This window comes from Rasamsonia byssochlamydoides, assembly GCF_041956645.1.
Source record: "Rasamsonia byssochlamydoides strain NRRL 3658 unplaced genomic scaffold VTN77scaffold_69, whole genome shotgun sequence".
NCBI classification, from domain to species: Eukaryota; Fungi; Ascomycota; class Eurotiomycetes; order Eurotiales; family Trichocomaceae; genus Rasamsonia; species Rasamsonia byssochlamydoides.
In genome coordinates this window covers 31440-50264 of record NW_027192452.1, presented here as the reverse complement: position 1 = coordinate 50264, position 18825 = coordinate 31440, and the positions used below count along the sequence as shown (strand labels likewise).

The 18825-nt window shown below is 49.1% G+C and overlaps 9 protein-coding genes and 1 non-coding gene across 10 annotated transcripts; 5 read left to right on the top strand and 5 right to left on the bottom strand.

The window, feature by feature from the left end:
• Positions 1–200: 200 nt before the first annotated feature.
• VTN77DRAFT_8077 (uncharacterized protein) lies at positions 201–1870 on the top strand (the record flags this gene model as incomplete). Its single annotated transcript, XM_069424535.1, has 3 exons — positions 201–456; positions 571–784; positions 847–1870. The coding sequence occupies 3 exons, from the start codon at positions 201–203 to the stop codon at positions 1868–1870; spliced, it is 1494 nt and encodes a 497-aa protein (XP_069274811.1).
• A 347-nt stretch (positions 1871–2217) lies between these two features.
• Positions 2218–3206, bottom strand: VTN77DRAFT_8076 (uncharacterized protein; the record flags this gene model as incomplete). Its single annotated transcript, XM_069424534.1, has 2 exons — positions 2218–2602; positions 2677–3206. 2 exons carry the CDS (start codon positions 3204–3206, stop codon positions 2218–2220), a joined length of 915 nt encoding a protein of 304 aa, XP_069274810.1.
• Positions 3207–4291: 1085 nt separating this feature from the next.
• On the bottom strand, positions 4292–5419 carry VTN77DRAFT_8075 (uncharacterized protein; the record flags this gene model as incomplete). The annotated part of the gene is made up of 1 exon (XM_069424533.1): positions 4292–5419. The coding sequence occupies one exon, from the start codon at positions 5417–5419 to the stop codon at positions 4292–4294; it is 1128 nt and encodes a 375-aa protein (XP_069274809.1).
• Positions 5420–6934: 1515 nt separating this feature from the next.
• VTN77DRAFT_8074 (uncharacterized protein) lies at positions 6935–7474 on the top strand (the record flags this gene model as incomplete). Its single annotated transcript, XM_069424532.1, has 1 exon — positions 6935–7474. One exon carries the CDS (start codon positions 6935–6937, stop codon positions 7472–7474), a length of 540 nt encoding a protein of 179 aa, XP_069274808.1.
• Positions 7475–8630: 1156 nt separating this feature from the next.
• VTN77DRAFT_8073 (uncharacterized protein) lies at positions 8631–9163 on the bottom strand (the record flags this gene model as incomplete). The annotated part of the gene is made up of 2 exons (XM_069424531.1): positions 8631–9026; positions 9083–9163. 2 exons carry the CDS (start codon positions 9161–9163, stop codon positions 8631–8633), a joined length of 477 nt encoding a protein of 158 aa, XP_069274807.1.
• Positions 9164–11643: 2480 nt separating this feature from the next.
• Positions 11644–11972, top strand: VTN77DRAFT_8072 (uncharacterized protein; the record flags this gene model as incomplete). Its single annotated transcript, XM_069424530.1, has 2 exons — positions 11644–11745; positions 11790–11972. 2 exons carry the CDS (start codon positions 11644–11646, stop codon positions 11970–11972), a joined length of 285 nt encoding a protein of 94 aa, XP_069274806.1.
• Positions 11973–12009: 37 nt separating this feature from the next.
• On the top strand, positions 12010–13017 carry VTN77DRAFT_8071 (uncharacterized protein; the record flags this gene model as incomplete). The annotated part of the gene is made up of 3 exons (XM_069424529.1): positions 12010–12436; positions 12492–12643; positions 12697–13017. The coding sequence occupies 3 exons, from the start codon at positions 12010–12012 to the stop codon at positions 13015–13017; spliced, it is 900 nt and encodes a 299-aa protein (XP_069274805.1).
• A 615-nt stretch (positions 13018–13632) lies between these two features.
• On the top strand, positions 13633–13731 carry VTN77DRAFT_t121. Its single transcript has one exon. It is a non-coding gene; the product is annotated as a tRNA-Ala (tRNA).
• Positions 13732–14472: 741 nt separating this feature from the next.
• On the bottom strand, positions 14473–17125 carry VTN77DRAFT_8070 (uncharacterized protein; the record flags this gene model as incomplete). The annotated part of the gene is made up of 5 exons (XM_069424528.1): positions 14473–14576; positions 14636–14734; positions 14794–15164; positions 16378–16780; positions 16828–17125. 5 exons carry the CDS (start codon positions 17123–17125, stop codon positions 14473–14475), a joined length of 1275 nt encoding a protein of 424 aa, XP_069274804.1.
• A 585-nt stretch (positions 17126–17710) lies between these two features.
• On the bottom strand, positions 17711–18586 carry VTN77DRAFT_8069 (uncharacterized protein; the record flags this gene model as incomplete). Its single annotated transcript, XM_069424526.1, has 1 exon — positions 17711–18586. The coding sequence occupies one exon, from the start codon at positions 18584–18586 to the stop codon at positions 17711–17713; it is 876 nt and encodes a 291-aa protein (XP_069274803.1).
• Positions 18587–18825: the final 239 nt, after the last annotated feature.

Here is an 18825-nt window from a genome sequence, read left to right as displayed (position 1 = left end):
AGATCAACTGATATAATCTATTTGCTATCAGCGCGAAGCAAGCAACGCCTTCGAATGCAGGCACGTGATTATAATATGAACTTCCTGAATAGGTATAGCGCCTTCTTATCGCGATAAGTTTAAGATTCCGCGGGGATTTACTTTTCATCCTGCCTTCGATCGAAGCACAGCAAGACGAAATCAGACGCTGAGTTCAAGCTATGGAGGACATCGAAGCCAGATGCGCGTCTCTCCGCGCACAGATTACTGCCACAGAATCGCAACTCGCGGCGCTGAAGCGGGAGCTCGAGTCTGCGGAAAAAACTGCTACTGCTGCCGCCGCAGCAACCGCGAAGACGAACGGTGCGCTGGATGCACTTCCACTTCAGAATGGGAGCAAGCGGAAATGGCCACTTTCGGGAGAAGAGTATAAGCGTTATGGGAGACAGATGATTGTCCCGCAGATGGGCTTGCAAGGTTAGTATCCAGTGTGGATCCGTTCTGCCCCGTGTTGTCGCGTTCGCACCGAGACTCTTTGCGGGCATGTTGCTTGCTGTTGAAACGGCTGGTTTCTAACTTGCAACCTTCTAGGCCAAATAAAACTCCGCTCGTCTTCAGTTCTTCTTGTCGGCGCAGGTGGCCTAGGTTGTCCCGCAGCGCTGTATCTCGCCGGTGCTGGAGTGGGTACACTCGGGCTAGTGGATGGAGACAGGGTCGAGCATTCCAATCTTCATCGTCAGGTCCTCCATCGAAGCAAAAACGTGGGGAAATTCAAAGTCGATAGTGCGATTGAATATCTGCAGGAGTACGCCGTCCCTCAACTTTGTCTTTCTGGGGAGGAAGCTGACTGTATTTATTTCATGTCAGGTTGAATCCACACCCAAAATACGTCGCGCATAGAGAACATTTATCGCCTCAGAATGCGGCGGAGATCTTCAAAGACTACGATATTATCCTTGACTGCACGGATAACCCTGCCACTCGCTACTTAATCTCGGATACTGCTGTGCTGCTTGGGAAGCCACTGGTTTCTGCGTCCGCACTGAGAACAGACGGCCAGCTAATGGTGTTGAATAACCCTCCCAAACCACCTGGTGATGAGAGCGGTGGTCCCTGTTACCGATGCGTGTTTCCCAAACCACCACCTGCCGACAGTGTCGTAAGCTGCGCGGACGGCGGGATATTAGGCCCTGTCGTCGGCACCATGGGCGTTTTACAAGCGCTAGAAACAATCAAAGTCATCACCACTGCTCCTTCCGACGCCTCGGCCGATCGTCAATCTCTTCATATTTTCTCTGCCTATTCCACGCCCCCATTTCGCACCATCCGTCTCCGCCCGCGACGAGCAAACTGCGCCGTCTGCTCCGCTCAAGCCACCGTTACACTCGATTCTCTCCGCTCTGGATCGACAGACTACATCCAGTTCTGCGGATCCGCCCACCCGCCACAACTTCTCTCGCCGGAGGAGCGTATCTCGCCGCGGGAATACCAACCGCTACATCTTAGTTCCGAGCCCTTCACATTGATCGACGTACGAGACAAAGTCCAGTTCGAAATCTGCAATCTCGAAAACAGCATCAACATCCCCATTTCGACGATCCTCAACGAGAAGAAGCGAGAAAAAGCAGAAGCACCGAATGCAGAGTCGTCAGACTCGTCAGAGCAAGACAAAGACAAGCATTGGCCCTCCTGGCTCCCTCCCTCCGTGACGGCCACAGACTCCAAGAGCCCAATCTACGTTGTCTGCCGGCTAGGTAACGACTCTCAACTAGCGGTCCGCAAGCTGAAGGAGCTGGGTCTGGATCGTCAGGGGGAACGGTTCATCGGCGATATTCGCGGGGGATTGAAGGCGTGGAAAGAGGAGGTTGATCCGGAATGGCCGGAGTATTGAGTTGAAGTATCTGTACAATATGAATTGGATATAAATTAGATTACTCTGAAAAGGAATGTGCTTGTTTGCTCTTTTTTTCGTGTGTTGAGTTGCTGTATGACAACAGATCACAATGGCATGGCGTGAAATAAATACCTGGGTACATCATAAACTAGCCGTGAAGAAGCAAGGGTATATAAAGGTTAGAAAAGGACACAAGAAAGGCCTATCCAAACACAGCTCATGGGTATCACACCCTTTTCGTAACACAGTTTGGCTTTTCTGTACAGAGATCCAGCCAACATCAAAGATCAGTAGATCAATTAGATCGGTTAGACCGGTTAGATCAGCTAGATTAGCCAGATCTGTCAAGTTAGATCCGCCATCTCAACAGGCGCATCCTCCAACCACGCCCACTCAACCGTGACCCGTCCCTGCTCAATCTCCGCCAACTGCGCAAACACACTCGTCGTGGTGTCAATATCCGTCGCCTTGCACCCCACGCAGCGATCCACGACCGTGACGTCGACGCTCTTCCCGTTGCGGCGCAGGCGAAGCTTCAGCCCGCACAGCGGGTTCGCGTTGGGATCGGAGCCTATCTGCGCGGCGTCGAAGATGATGTGCGAGACCGCGCAGATGGCGTCGGACGAGGTGCTGTAGATGCCGCAGGCGCCGAGGCCGGGCGCGTAGTAGGTTAGGTCGCCTGTGTAGGGGCCGCCGTTGTTGGTTGGGAGGGGGAGGTTAGAGGTGTGTCTGTATGAAACATACTTCAGCTTGGTCTTTCTTTGAATTTAATTAGGGGAAGAAGAAGAAGAAAGAAAACATACCTCCGCCCCACCGTCAATCCCACAGCAAGGCCGATAATCAACGCGATTATTATCACCACCACAGCTACAATCCCACCGATGAGGAGCCGACGTTTGCGCTTGTCGTTTGCAAAGGGCTGTCTCGTAGTGATGATGTCTTTCAATGCTCTGAAAGCAGGAAATGCGAACGGCAATGCGAATTTCAGCCTTCTTCCTCCGCTGGAATTGGAACGGGTAGCTTCCCATTCCAGAGTTGGTCCCTTTTCATTGGGGACTGGTGCTGATGCTGTTGCTGTTGCTGCTGCGTCTGGTGATGTCGCTGCTTCTGTGGCCACTGTTGCTTGCGGTGCGCCCACTTCTTCTGCTGGCACGGTTGCTTCTGGCCCAGTAGGTACAGGTACCGGGATAGGCGCCGGTGCCGGTACCGGCTTCCGTCTGGGTATTGCAAAGATAGGATGTCGGGGTTGAGATTGCGATTGAGATTGCGATTGAGATTGTGATTGAGATTGTGATTGAGATTGGGAAGAAACTTCTCCCTCTGCCGACGCCATGGTCGATACGATGCTGTACGTGATTATAATGCGCTAACGAATCCAGCACTTCTAAACGATGAAATCATGCGATGCGACAAGTAAACGATTCTCGAGGTCGATAGTAACTGGTTTTCCGTTGCGACTTGACTGGTATAATCAATTTGCTATGTAGATAGGTAGGTAGCAGGTAGATATGTAGCAGTGAATCGAGCAGCGCAGTAATTATTAATGCTGGTATGAAGTCCTCCATATCATTTATAGCTTCTGTATTCACTGATAAGAAGCGTTGACAGCCGCGGAACACAAGTTCAATGCGAAATGCGCATCGCATACAGTGGGGTATCTCTCGTGATCAGAGCCATGACTTGGCGACAGCCAGGAGTAGCACTGAGGACTCCGGGAGAACAGGAACTCGAGCCAGCCCCTCTCAGGTGGAGGGAAAAGAATCCGGGGAAGACATGAGTTAATCGCCGATTCAGGGGCTATGGGGGTCAACAAGCCAATGACATCTCAGTACTCCGTGTTGATCTTATCGACGCTTAGTCAGCGATGTAGTACTGCTAGACGCTCCTACCTAGGTAGGTAAAAAACTCGTTCAACAATCGGCGAACTGCTCAGATCGTCTTGAAGTTCATATCCGAGAAAACGGAGCAATCTGGATCCGCAGACGTATATACATGCCTCAGGGGATATCTCGCTATATTAACTCAGCAGACGACTGAGTTGCTGCCCTGCTGTCCTTGGCTGAAGACGACCAGGCAGATGATCCGAGACTAGATCAACTTCTTATCCATCCACAAATGTGTCTGCCGCTAATCAATGAAGAAACTTTGCCACCGGGTTGTCCTCCCGTCCACGAAGGAGTTACTCGGTGACTTCTTCACTAGGATCACCACGGGGGTAATCGTACCGGTGCCCAAATCCTCCCCCTCTTGGAGCGTCGAAAATGACTTCTTCCAGCTTATCCCAGATCCTCAGATGCTCGACTGCGTCGCGCCATGATCCGGAGAGAAGATACGAGTTTCGAATGTGTAATGTTTTCAATTCCTTGTTGCATCGCTTTATCAAGGAGTTGACTTCCTCTTCATGGAACGGGATATTTCTCAATGCCAGACTCTGCAGGCGTAGCCACGTCTGTGTTTGCAGCGGCAGGATCTGCGCTGCAGAGATCTTTGGCTCCTCATGAGTGAAGCGGGAGGGATAGTTTCCCAAGCTGAGGGTGAGGTCCTCCAGCCCCCCAAGAAAGCACGCGTCAGGTTCCCCACGTGATGGATCTCGCGGTATGGGCGGTAGATACATATCACAGCCAGAGCGATAGAGATATTTAACCTCTTCGCCTTGTGCAGGACGCGACGAATGCAGTGAAGCTGCTCTGACGACATCTCCAGAACAGCGAGGTCGTCGGATGGGTAGATAGAGAAGTCGAATTCTCTTGGGAACGTGGAGGATTTCTCCATGGCGCTGAAGATGTCCGGAATGAGCTCCGCAGGAGAGGTCATTTCTGGGCGGAGGTAGAAGTGTCCTTGCCAGGGAAACGCCCTCAAGCAAGTTGACTTTAGCGGTGCGTCTGAGAATTTAGATCTATCTTCTTTAACTTCTAGCTCAGATTCCTTCCAAGGGTCGTCTGAAAGCACGACTCTTTGAAGCCTTGTGAATCGTTGGAACGCATTTGACAGCCTCGACACATGCCCATTGTCTTTCTTTGCGAGTGCCTGGTCCTCATATAGGCGGCGATATTCCTGGTGAGCATCAGTGAGGAGCCTCTGGCTCGGGGTGAGATTGTCCATGTCACAGTCCCGTTGCTGAACAGCGCGCCATTCCCTCGTGATCTGGACACCCTTCTTAAGGTCCTTTTCCATCTTCGCCGTTTCTTCGTCGTAGCTGTCGCCGGCCATGTCGAAAAGCTCCCGTTCATACATCTCAATGCTCCGGCAGAGATTGCAGATCCGGCACTTTCTGAACAGGTCAAAGTCCTTCGCCTGGGGGCCCTCGTAGCACGATAGATTAATCTCGACCGTTTCGATCGATTTGGCAATGCCAGGGTTCTGGGAGAGTCCTTCGAGTCTGTCTAGAGAGGCCTGTGATATGGACACTTTGATGCGGCGAAGGAGCATCGGGGCAACGATGTCGGCAAGTCGTTTGCAAGAGAGGCGGGCAGTGGCCAGGTCGGCGAAGTCGTCATACCCAGCACACTGAGCAAGTATCTCGGACGGCAGATCTAGAAGGCCCATCTTGCTCGAGCCTTGCAAGTCGAATAAGTTCCTCTTGAATTCGCTACCCCTCTCAAAGTAAATAATATCCAATTCAAGAAACCGTATATTGACGAGAAGAGCTTTATAGAAGAGCTTAAGCTTGCTTTTGTGTCCCCACTAAGGCTGAGCTGTATACTGTACTTCCAGCCGGTAGCTAGCACCTGGTGACTCACCCACCGCTCAGCCTGATCTGATGGCGCGAGAAAGAAAAGCCAGTCATCAGGGTGACCGCAGATTTTCGCTCGGTAGGTGTCTTAGCATCGAATCAATCACAACAAGCTGCTAGAAAGAAAGCTGGTTCTTTGGTTGTCATTGACGCTCGGAGTTAAGGCAGAGGTGATTGAACTGGACCGGAAACTACCGTACTGGGAATGTGAACAGAACTGGAGACCCACCAACAAAACAATTCTACCTAGGACATGAATAGTCAATACGCTTGGATATAGGGAGTACATGTTGTTATCGACATCTAGTGCCCGAAATACATGTACATGCAGTACTGATCGAATGTCTGGAATCACCGCGGCAGTCTCAACAGCACCCGACTCAACGATCCAGATTCATCGCAGCCGTTGATATGGCCACGACTTACTTCAACATGGAGCAAAGAGAACAGCTTCAACTGGCAGATGACAAATTGTTATTCGTCTTCTTCCTCTTTAAAAAAATAAATCAAGAAATAACATTCGTTTGTCTTTCTGCCTTTGTTGCTTCTTACCATCAAAGGTCAAGAAGAGAACTGGTTTGGGCAATATGTTTATCATAGCCATCATATTTCTACAATGTAGAATAAATTAAATTAATAGGATTTTTCGTCTTCCCTATCGTAGTTGTCCTGAGATTTAGGGGAAATGGATCTTAAGATAATAACTTACTGAATGAACTTCTCTACCTCATATGTCTCTGGATTGTCTTTTATCTAAAAAAAGAAAGAAAAAATAATTCACCGAGATAATGTAAACTATTAATACCTTGCAATAGCATGCAACTTGCTCTAAATATTTTGCAGGTCCATCTTAACTTCCTTATAATCTAATCTGTGAGATGGTGCTGCCATTTCGGCAGCCAGACAACAAACCCCTTTCCTTGAACACATTCATCCTTCATGTGATAAAGTGCTGCTAATTTTAGAATCATTATAATAGTATGAAAAATGGGGAAACAAAAATAAAAATAAAATATCGATCTGACATGATGCTTTGTTCAAAAGAGAGGTGTCCCCTCTTCCGCCGCCTCAAGGGCAAACAAAGGAGAGAGCAGATAATGTTCATTGGACCACAGAAATGACGCCAGACGGACAACTGGCGCCCAGCGTAGGTACATAAAGACGTGTGCATATGCAGTCTGCCAGAAAAAGCATCGGCCTCTGCTTCCAGCTGCGGGGTTGTTATCACGGCGTGTTCCCGTGGTGATGGAGAGGCATCCATCTTTGTCTACCTACGAGCAGTTGACGACGGACGCTCAAGGACAAGACTGCAAATATCGACCTTGGCAATGGATATTCCCACAACTGTTTTAAGGCAATCAGGTAGCTCCTGGGATGCCAGGAAACTGAAGTATTTCAGAATTGAGGAGATGCCTCTGGTGGAGGATATCTTCCCCGGTATATTGAGCGACTACCTCGACTTCAAAAAACTTGACGGAAGGGTCCGGAGTCAACTGATTGGCCTAGGATCTGACAAGCTCTCGTTATCGAGGCACTCGGTAGTCATCAATGAAGGTGGACTACTTGGGCCGTTCCTCGCATCCCTTGCTGTTGTAAAGGAACGGCGTGATTTGCCGGATTCGACGGCCAGTCCCAGACCACAGAGGGCCAAAACTACAACAACACGGGAGGGATATGTGTCGAGTACGACCATAGGCAGTCCAGGGAGCACTCCCGAAAGGAAACACGAAGTTGTCTTGGAACCGGGAAGCGGTTCCTCCTACCACCCTTCCACTACAGACACTGACGCGTCTGCTCACGAGAGAAGAGCAAAACCGGAGATAGCAACCAATGTGATGGCCTATCTATTCCTCCAGGCATCCCTGTAGTCATCTGCTGTCTCAAAATCCAAGGCTATGGGTAGCGGCCAGGGGATGTGGCATCTAGAGTGGCAGCAACTTTCCACATCAGCGCTCCCAGAGTTGAGTGTGTCACCATCAATGATGCAAGCTTGTTTCGCAAAGGATATGTCCAGAGCGATTCCGGGGCCGTTTGGACAAGAATAGATGACCTCGTGTATTGCTCTGTAGAGGTGAGAACTACACACCGACTACACATCTCTTCCGTTGAACTAATCTCTTGTCATTTAATTAATGTAGACCAAGGCAAAGGTCCACAGATGGGATGACGAGAATTTGGTGGGCAGCCAGACGGATCGAGTCAGGGCTCAAGAGGCATCACAAATGATTGGAATGATGTGCGAGCGCCTTCGGCGAGTGGCGGAGCTGAATCCTCAAAGGCGTATCGAACCCAGCGAGCTATCAGGATACGATAGAACGTGGGTGTCACACTTGATTCCACTTTTGGGCCCGCAAACTAACTCAGTGGATGTATAACCAGTGTCTTCCTCGTTTCCGTTGCCCAACGATCGATGACCTTTAAGTGGGCCACCTTTTCCCCTGAATACATCGACTAGTTCCTTAAAAAATGCCTCGAACCATTGGGAGATGATCCTTTCACGTCCATAGTGACTGATGCAAATAGTGATAACAGGTAAACGCAGCCAAGTGTGAACATTGTTGCCATGGCTGAATCTTCTAGGCCCACCATGAGTCAAATCATCCCAAGACTGGACAGGCGGTCTACGACTCCAGGAAAATACAGCAAGAAGATAAAGACGACAAGGACGCCCTGACTGGTCGTCTGCAAAGCCTTACCCTAAACGAGACGCACTTGGAATCCGAAGGCCATGTTCCAAAGCTTCGGATCCAGGTTAGCCAGGAGTTTAATTTGTGCGCCGTCTTTGCCGTCAGCATGGTAGATCTGCTCGAGAAGGAAGGACCGTTACTCAAAACATGGAGTCGTTCCAAGACAACGGCGTGAGTCCATCATACAACCAGGAGGGCTTTCCAGGTTGCGTCAATTGGAAGGGTTTCAAAAGGCCGTATCACCGCAACTAGGTCGCGATTAGTGTCCAGATAGTATTTAATATATGGTCAAGATTTACGGACAATCTATTCCGTATAAAGCCTTGTATTCGTCAGCTTAGGGATTCCGCATTGTCCATCTTTCAAGATAAGCACCCGGAGGCTTCGTGCGATGAGACTTTGGTCTTTTCGATCTCCGGCGTACAGCAGACGTAGACCACGGCGGAGCTTGAGGTGACCGCGACCAGAGGTTTTGCTGTACAGCATCCGCTTGGAGAGGTTGACGAAGACAGAATAAGTTCTCGAGTTGCAAGTAAGAATCGACCAAGGCAGAAAGACAAGCAAATAGTTTTTCAAAGAATTTGTCATCTGCGAGATGGAGTGGTACGCTTTGTTCGATATTAAAGTCATGAACCAATGGCAGCGATGGATCGTTGAGTGCGTCAATGTAGGAACTCGACAGATGCGCTTGTACGACTTGGACCCAGTCTGATGAGACAAGAATCAAGGCAGGCTGCAAACATGTTAATCGCGCAGTTACTTCAGGAAAAGACTCAGAGACGAGCTTACATGGAAAGCAGCAAGCTCATCCTTGATCACATCCTCTGAAAATCGATCTCTTTTTAGAGCCTCCGCTTGCTTTTCGGCCATTGCGGCCAACACCGATACGATTCATGTCTGGGTCGAGACGGACACGTTTTGTGACTTACGTATACTGCTGCTTCCGACAGGATTCAAGGCTATTCATCATTTATTTTGTCTTTGATGCACGCGACAATGGGAAAGCTTATCGGATATTCAGCAGGGTTCGGATAATCATGGAGGCACCAATCGGTGGGGATGTCCACCACAACATGGCCAAATTGAAAGGGAAGGATATGATCTGGGAACCAGTATCTACTGCTGTTAGCAGGATGGGTGGTCGTCAAGAGTGTCCGAGCAATACTCACTTCCATGCAACCCTTCCCATTTCCGGTCTGCCGCGAAGAGTGTGCAGAATATCGTGCGACCACCCGCTACAGAGCCCGGTCAGAAGCTCTCGAATGAAAAATCCTGGTGCGCCGCCGTCCACATTTCTCTTGATGAGGTTCACTCGAGACTTGAAAGGCAACTTGGGATCTTGGATAGCCACTTGGAACTCATGACACTCAGAAAGCGGTCGTTTGATCACGCGCTCCAGAGGGACGTTCTTGTCGAAACCGCACACGCACTCCTGTAGATGCGCTTCGGACCAATATTTGGGATGAACATAGAGAGGCTCCCTTGTGGTTTGCTACAGACAGGAAGCCAGAGAGTCGGGGGAACAAGCCATCTCTGTGGTCGCAGAATAACAAGGTCAGGCATCCAGGTTATGGTCGGTTGTCAAGGCTGCCAAGTAAACAAAGCTTTAAGTTACGACTGCCGTGCCGCGCTGATTGTTCTTGGCGAGACATTAATATTCAATTATTAGTACTGTGCATTTCGGTCAACAATAACAATAACAACCATGGCGAAGCGTTCTGAACTTCTGATTCCTATGCTCTCGAAACTTTGGTGGGTCTCTACGGTAGTGTTTACTGTGCTCCGTGGGGAGTATGGAGTACTCCGTACACAGTTCAAGCTTAACTCCGGCTCCACCTTCCTAATCTGTCTCTGACTCGTGCCTTTGCTCAGGTTTCTCATAGCCAACCTCAGTACTGAATGGGAGAGGTCCTTTGCCGCTCTGGCAGCTTATTGATTGATCTAAGATTTTAGTTTGTGACTATTCTTCCATCGTCGTGGATTTTGAAGGCAAGTCCGCAACCGCAGGAATTCTAACACAAAAAGTAGGACATATCCGACTATCTGCATATCAGTATCTGGTTTACAGGAAAAAAAAAAGAAAAAGAAAAAGAAAAGGAGCTCAGAAACGTGCCCTGCATGTTTGTCAGTATATTACTAATAAGATTAATACTTACTATAGAAGGACTTGCATAGAAATCTGAGATGAGATATTCTCCCCGTCCGATGGGAAGATCGCATAAACTCCTCCGAGGAACTCGGGGAGGCCAACGCCAAGCTGCCATCAAGGGCGGCAGCCACGAAAATGAGCTTGTGCTCCTGCCGAGGAACGCACGAGACGAAGGTGGAATTCGAGGTCGGCAGCGCGAACGATCAGGGTGAGAAACCGGAGAGTCGACTCAGCTGGTTCGACGAAATGCCGCAGGCGATGAAGATGGAGACGGGAGGGAGCTGTTGCTTTGATGAGACCAGAAAAACGGCAAGCAAAATGACTCGCGCTCTGTTGAGGGAGAATCCTGACTGCATGTACACATGGCCAGAATTATGTTGATAGGGCGCAGTCAGGACATGGCGACTTTGCCGGAGAGCTCCAGAAAGCAGCAAACGCCGTGTCAATGTACCTGTACATTATTCATGGTGACACATACGCTGAGATTAGCAGTTGGAAGCACCATTGCAACAAGCCCCACTCAATACGGTCTCCTTTTAATAGTCCTTCAATCTTGCTCTTTGTATGATAGCTGGTGAGTGTCTGGAAGTTCTCAAGTAATGATATCGCCTGTTGCCTCCAGTCCGTCTCCTTGACGTGTCGTGCAGCTGGAAGCTATTCGCGTATGCTATGCCATGACCTTGAAAACAGTTGGCTCTTTTCACGGCCCAGATATATCCAAGGTTGGTATTCCACGAAGGATTGAGACCAGAGTAGCGACGATGTCATGCGTGATCCCTGTCTCTGCATCTTGAAAGTGTCCGCGCAGCAGAATGGAAACTAGCAATGAGATTGAATTCGGACGCAACAATTGGCTCTGGCTATTCTTCCATGTTGGAAATCTGCTGTCTATTAGACGGTCGACTCTGTAGACTCTCTTGTGCCATATCCCTTCATTTTCTGTTTCTGCAGAAGTTCACAAAGCTGAAACAGCTCTTCTGCCTGAAGCTCGTTGTCCTGTAGTTAGTATGCACGCAGTTAGGTAGCAAGGATTGCGTCATTCGAATTTCCTGGAGGAGAATCAAAATCAGATGCAATGCTCTGCTGTCGGCAACCTTCGGGCTAAACTCCGGAAGGAAGGAACCGCTTGGATTGGAGAGTTTCCAAGGAGCAACCTGGAACAACATCGTGCAAGAGAAACCTCCTTAGTGAGCCAGAAGAAATGTTAAACGAGCGTACTTCAAATGATACGCTTCAGGCTGTGATATTGGATCGTGATCATTTCAAACATCACGTGGAATCGCCCACTGCCGTGACTCTCCGAGTCGCTTGGAATTAGCTGACGGCTGATTGGCCTGCTCTGCTGAGTCAGCACTGCCGAACGGCCGTCCCGAGGTTAGTAGGCTAACAAGCAGGCGAACCTGCAACTGCACCTTCACCACTGGCTCTCTGTGCTTCATCGCAATCTCTTCCTCTTCGCGTCATCTCTCCGCTCTCCACCTCCCATTGCTCCTCAGATACTTGAACATCGACTGCCGCGCTCTTAACTGAGTGATTGCGGCCGCCTGGAGTCTTGTCCCTGCCCACCATGGCTGCCCTCCGTTCCTCCTCGCGCCTGCTGGCCTCCTCTCGGCCGATCTTTACCGTACCCTCTGTGTTTGCGCGCTCCTATGCCACCCTGGACCCTATTTCCAAGGTCACTGAAGCGGCCTCTGCCAGCACCAAGCCGGTTCCCGAATCCCAGACCTCGACGGTGAAGGAGCCCGCGGCGTCGCAACAGCCCCGGATCAAGACCTTCCACATCTACCGATGGAACCCCGACCGTCCGACCGAGAAGCCTCGCATGCAGACCTACCAGTTGGATCTGAACAAGACGGGTCCTATGATGCTGGACGCGCTGATCCGGATCAAGAACGAGATCGACCCGACCTTGACCTTCCGCCGAAGCTGCCGAGAGGGTATCTGCGGTAGCTGTGCGATGAACATTGACGGAGTCAACACGTTGGCTTGCCTGTGTACGTACATTTAGGAGTGGTTTTTGGTGGAATTGTGACATGCTGACGGTTCTAGGCCGCATTCCCACCGACACCACCAAGGAATCTCGGATCTACCCTCTGCCGCACACCTACGTGGTCAAGGACTTGGTTCCTGACCTGACTCAGTTCTACAAGCAGTACAAGTCGATCAAGCCCTACCTTCAGCGGGAGACCAAGTCGCCGGACGTGAGTAGTTTCTTTCTTTCTTCTTATTTTTTAATTGATCTGACTTTCTGCAGGGCCTTGAGAACCGTCAATCTCCTGAGGAACGCCGGAAGCTTGATGGTCTCTACGAATGTATTCTCTGCGCGTGCTGCTCGACATCGTGCCCGTCGTACTGGTGGAACAGCGAGGAGTACCTGGGCCCGGCCATTCTGCTGCAATCCTACCGCTGGCTGGCCGACTCTCGTGACGAGAAGACAGAAGAGCGTAAGGCGATGTTGAACAACAGCATGAGCGTGTACCGATGCCACACCATTCTGAACTGCTCGCGGACGTGCCCGAAGGGTCTGAACCCGGGTAAGGCGATTGCGGAGATCAAGAAGATGTTGGCGTTTTAAATAGGATAACTAGCCAGCTTGATTGTCTGTCTGTTGCATCTCTTTTGTCATACTGCACTGCATGTTCTTACACAATACTGTAAATGCGAGCTATTTTCTTTGCGCCAGCTGTACCTATACAGTTTGAATCTATAAAAAAAAATATATACCATTGAAGATGTTGATCAGGCCGAAATCAAATTCCATCTGAGAGTCACGTGATATTAAATCACGTGATAAATGCATTCACACAGTCACCATCCAACTGTAGAACCTCCAATTCACGCCATTTCCTTACTATCTTTCATTAAATATCACTATATTGCCCAAGTGAAACTCCCTGCTGCTAGCCTAGCGTGTGTCTGCGGTAATTTAGAATTGAGGATGTTGCACTTGCAGATTGACCTACCCCACCTATTTTATCATACTGATAGATCTGCATGACCACACACATGATTCACCATTGTTATTTATCATCGTTAGCTACCTAGGAAGCTCCAGACTCTCTCTGGATGTTATGTACAGAGTACTACTTTCAAGGCACTTCCACCTGTTGCAGTTAAGTGGCAAAAATAGAAAATGGAAGTGGGTGCTTATTTATAAATCCACCTTGGCAAAACCCCGCAACGTCCACTTGGGCTGTTTGCACAGTGGTAGTGCGCTCCCTTCGCATAGCACAACACAACAAAATGTGGGATGTGGGAGAGGTCGTGGGTTCGATTCCCACACAGTCCAATGTCTTTTTTATGTCACGTTACTTTTTCTCGGCTCTTTTTTTTTCGTTTTTGTTTCTCGTCTCTGGTTTTTGTCTTTTTTTTGGGGGGGTTTTTTTTTTCTTTTCTTCAATTGGCTCTAAATATATGCATTGCACCTACGCACTGTATATACTGTACCATACCTGTATTATCACGACTCATCTCGCTGGCTCAAATATATATATCCATATACCGAGGATATCTTTTCACTTTGCCCAAGAGACAATTATCTAACCTTATTTTATATCTTACAGCTTGATGACGATGGATTATGACAGAGAGGACTGAATATATCGTAATTTTCCGATTTATATTCCTTCTTTCAGGTACGCCGGCTCTTGTGGCGTTTTACCGTGGGGGTTGCTGGGAGGTGGTACAAGTCGGGAAGACCATGAAGCCATCACAGGCACATTTGGAATAGGCATAGGAATATGAACTGCGCAAGATCAGGAGGTCCCTCAAGCTGCTTCTGCCGCTCGCGAGCATACAGATAGATCAAGACCGCGACGACACCCAGCAGAGGGCAGATCAAAGTCAATGGCTAAGGCATCGTGAATAGCCTTTGTTTTGTCCTTGAGGGTTGTTTTTCCAGTAGATATTGCACCATCATTCCTGGTGATTTGAAGTCGACTTGTGCTTGGAGCAGTTGAGCCAGCTGGGATAGATCAGTTAAAGTACAGTACACTTACGATGTTGGATTATGATGTTGGATGACTTACAATTATCCCCCAAGACCAAACATCTGTACTCTGACTCCAGGGTTTGCCAAAGTGGACCTCCGGACTCCGATACGATAGGGAGGTGATTTCTCTGCAGGATGGTTCGCTGATTGGTATAAAGATCAGAATTAGCACAGAAAAGACAGAAATAAGAACCTGACATACTGGAACCGCAATCAGCGAGTCTGACAATCAGCTCGCGGACGTTTTCATTTGGCTTGTCGGGATCAAATCCCCAAAGCCCAAAATTTTCCATCTTTAAATCTGAAGATGCATGCAATAAGCCAGACGTTCTTCCTTCCGTACCACTATGTTCTTCTTACCAGTATAGACAAGACCCTTCACGTGGACCGTATAGATAGCTAACAGAACACCTTTCATAACCCATTTGATCTCCCTTGCCGTGAACGGTCGCGTATTTCGAGCTTCCCAGAGCGTTTCCTGGAATGGTTGGAGAATCATCATCGCTCCAGCAGGTTCCGAATTAGGGACGAAATCGATCAGTGGCCGAATAATAGGATCATTTGCAAATAGTCTCTGTTTTTCCAATTCATGCCGGAAGGCGGGCCAGTCACTTTCCTCGGATGATGGTCGCTTGGCCACATATTCTATTTCATTGTTGAAATTGTCCACTTCAAGCCATACGTTGGCCTTTCTGCCACGAATCTTCCGGACGAGTCGGTATTTTGTAGCACTTTCGCCGTGACAAGTCAGTCCTGTTGAGACTGTCCTAGAACATCTAAAAGGGACTGAGAAAGGACGATGAGGAATGGATGAACCTAGAGAACATCTGCGAGAAAGTCGGCAAAATATCGAGATGGCAATGGCATAGCGACAGGCTGTGGAACCGAAACAGGACAGCACGCGTCGGCTCCAAGGTTCCTTTGAGGTTGCGAACTCCGAGAATGGACTAAATGGCAGTAATACAGAGTAAAGCGTGAACAACTTGTTTTTGGCGAGGCTGGGGTACGAGAGCCACGTCCCAAGTATATAGGCGTAATGTAGGGCGCTAAATCCTGGGTAGAGTACTCCGTATGTACAAGTCCATCTGCTACTTGCAAAGAGCACTATGAATTGCCAGATTCTTGACCTATATTGTGATAAGTATTCTTATCTGCTGTCTTTGTTATCTGCATATAAGGAAGATATTTATATAAGTTTATCGTAGTCTCCTAACGGCTTAAATTAGGACTATATCATCCTCGAGGCACTAATAATACTATTAGAGATATCTTATTGTACCTATCTAGGTACTTGTTCTAGTATCTTTCAGATATACAAAGTCTATAGTAAGATAGGGTAATAATAGTCTCAGACTCTCCTATAACCTATAGAATATAGCCTAATAGTGATAGATAATAGGCTATAGCTTACCTAGGTATGTATGTACCTTCCTTAATTTTAAACGTAGTACCAAGATCTGCCTTAATAGAGTACTGCTCATTTACTAAGTTAGAGGCACTATACAAATAGTACCTATTATCTGTATTATCTGAGCTACTAATATTATCTTGTTTGTAGATATATAGATCAGCTTCTAACTCGATTCAACAGAGAAAAAGGATGCGATGCATTCATTCATCTCCGTGGGAAATCTGAAGCCTTCCATAGCTGAGTTCACTGAAAACCATGCTGCTTGTCTCCGCGATAGATGCACACTAATCGAATCCGACCGCACCGCATAAACCCTCCTATCAAGTTGCACAGCACAGACCGAAATCCCGTGCATACGAGATGTATGTACATACATACCCCTGGGGAAGGCTATACTTTATTATTTACTGACTTGGTGTCGGAAACGAAGCCAACAACCTCGCCTCCACTCCCTTGGTAAAAAACCGCTCATCGTCCTTCTCTACCGAGCAGTCGCGCAATTCATACTTTCCTTTCCGTATCAAGTCGCGGACTTTTCGTTGATGCTCCCTGAAAGGTTCCCTTGTATAGCTGACGCCCGCGAGGACATCGAAATGGTACTGTCTTGCTCGACCCTCAGGTACTGCGAAAATTCTGGTAACTGTAAGATGGGTACATAATCGTAGAGATAGCCTAGAAAACTGGCTAGGTGCATGCGAAAGGCTGAGGGCTCGTCACGGGCATCTAGCCACCGTTGGATCAGGGAGTCGAGGAGGTCGTGTAAGGGTGGAATAAAAGGCCAGCGATCGTCGCGCTGGGGATGGCAATATGCATGCGAAGATACGTCTGGGAGTGTGATATTCCAGTCTGAGGAGGCTGTGAGAGCGACAACACAATTCAGGGGATCCACTGTGGCACGAACTACTTGCGGTTCGACAAGATAGGACGTCCCCTCCTCTATATCCATATATCGAGGTTGAAACTCAGGAGGTGGAGAAGCCAACCTCGCTTGATCAGCACGTCCGCTGCTTGCTTGACATCATCCACTACGATGCAGATATCGAAGAGCCCCGTACGGACGCCATAGTATGACAGCGCATCTTCAGCCCAGATATAGCAGGGTATCCCGCTGTCCTTGAGAATGCGACAGGCCGCATATCGTTGGATGGACCACGGATCGTCGCACACGTTCTTTGCGTAGAGGTCAGGGAGCAAGTCTTGAATTTGAATCTGCGGAGAAGAGAGAGGGAGTGTACCGGCTTTTGTTGGAATGTAGCTCTCCAAAAACAACGAAATATTCATATTCTTGAGTAGCGTAGTCTGAGGTGTAGAAAATACACGTGAGCCTCCAACTTGGATCATATGACTTGGGCTGAGCACGTGTGTTTGTATATCTGTCCGTTCTCCGTTGTAGCAGTCATTATCACAATATCATGTGATGGACTTGGTATAATTTACTGTGGGTGATACCCTACTACAATATCCCCATTACTATCTTCAGCACTTCTTCTCTCTGTCTGTCAGCCTTTCTTTCTCTTTTCCATTTTTTTTTCATTTCTAATTTTTTTTAAAAGTTCTTTTTCCTTTTTATTCATATAGTACACTCATTACAGAGACATAGGGTGTACGCTGATTAATCCAGAGTTTCCATTTCGAGAAATCTCCTATCGTCTATCTTCGTCTTCTTATCTCTATCTCTATCTCTGCCGATCAGATCAGAGTATGGAATATGAATAAATTGAACGGACACACTATTTACATGCTATGAACGGCGCTCAAGCTGCAAATTCTCTGCAAACGGGAATAATAGCAAATTCATCCACATGCATACTGCATACCTGATGATATCTATCAACAACGCATCTATCAACTTGCAATTTTCATGCTTCATTCAGCCTTCCCCGTCGACCCCAACATATCCATACACCGCTCAACCGCCTTCTGCATCGCGGCCGTCGCCTCCTCATGGACCACCGTCAGGGGCGCCTTGCCGGCCTTCTCGACCTGCACCCGCGTGTACTCGTTGTTCATGACCTTGTTGATGTTGACCTTGGACACACCGTGCGAGATGCACTTCTGGAAGATCTCCTCCGTGAACGGGTCGGCGCCGTGCAGCACGAGGCGGACCTGGTCGCCCACGGCCTCGTTGATGGCTGCCAGGCGGTCGTACTCCAGCTGGATGCCGCGGGGCCCGTACTCGCCGTGCACGTTGCCGAATGCCGGTGCGAGCCAGTCGATGCCTGTGGCCACGAACTCGCGACTTTCCTCCGGTGTCGTCAGCAAGCCTGTCAGATCCGCCGTGTCAGCGACGCCGTCCTCGCCGCCCTCGATCCGGCCCGGTTCAGCCTCCGTCGCGATGCCGCGCTCGTGGCAGTACGCAACCAGCTCGCGCGTCAGGGCCAGGTTCTCTTCCTTGTCATAGTGGCTCATATCGACCATGATGCTGTCGAACCCGCCGAGGTCGGCCGCATAGCGGATGATGTCCGGCGTCTGGGCGTGATCCATGTGCACGGAGATGGGGACTTTCGCCTTCTGCGCCGCCTCGGCGGCAGCGTGGACGAGCAGGCCGTCAGCGTAGTGCACGGCCCAGGGGAAGAGCAGGATCATGGCGGGCGACTTCTTCGCCTCGGCGGCCCGCACCGTGGCTAGGATGCCCTCGATGTTGTAGCAGCACATGCCCGGCACGCCGTATTTGCCGGCGGCGGCCTTGTCGAGGATCTCGAGGGCGCGGTTGCCCTGGAGTTTGGGATGAGATGACGGCATGGTAGATGAGTGAGATCTCAGATATCGATATTTCTTTCTGTTGGAGTTGATAATCCCAATCCCACGGGTGTCAATAATTGGTGTCAACAATTAATTTAGGTGGGATGTCCGGACGTAACTAATGCGGGGTCAGCACTGTTCAGTTTCTATGTAGATTCACCACTTGATCGGAGACAACGCAGAACTGCACATACCTGCTGATTAATTAACACGAAGAAATAATTCTAGATTGACACGTT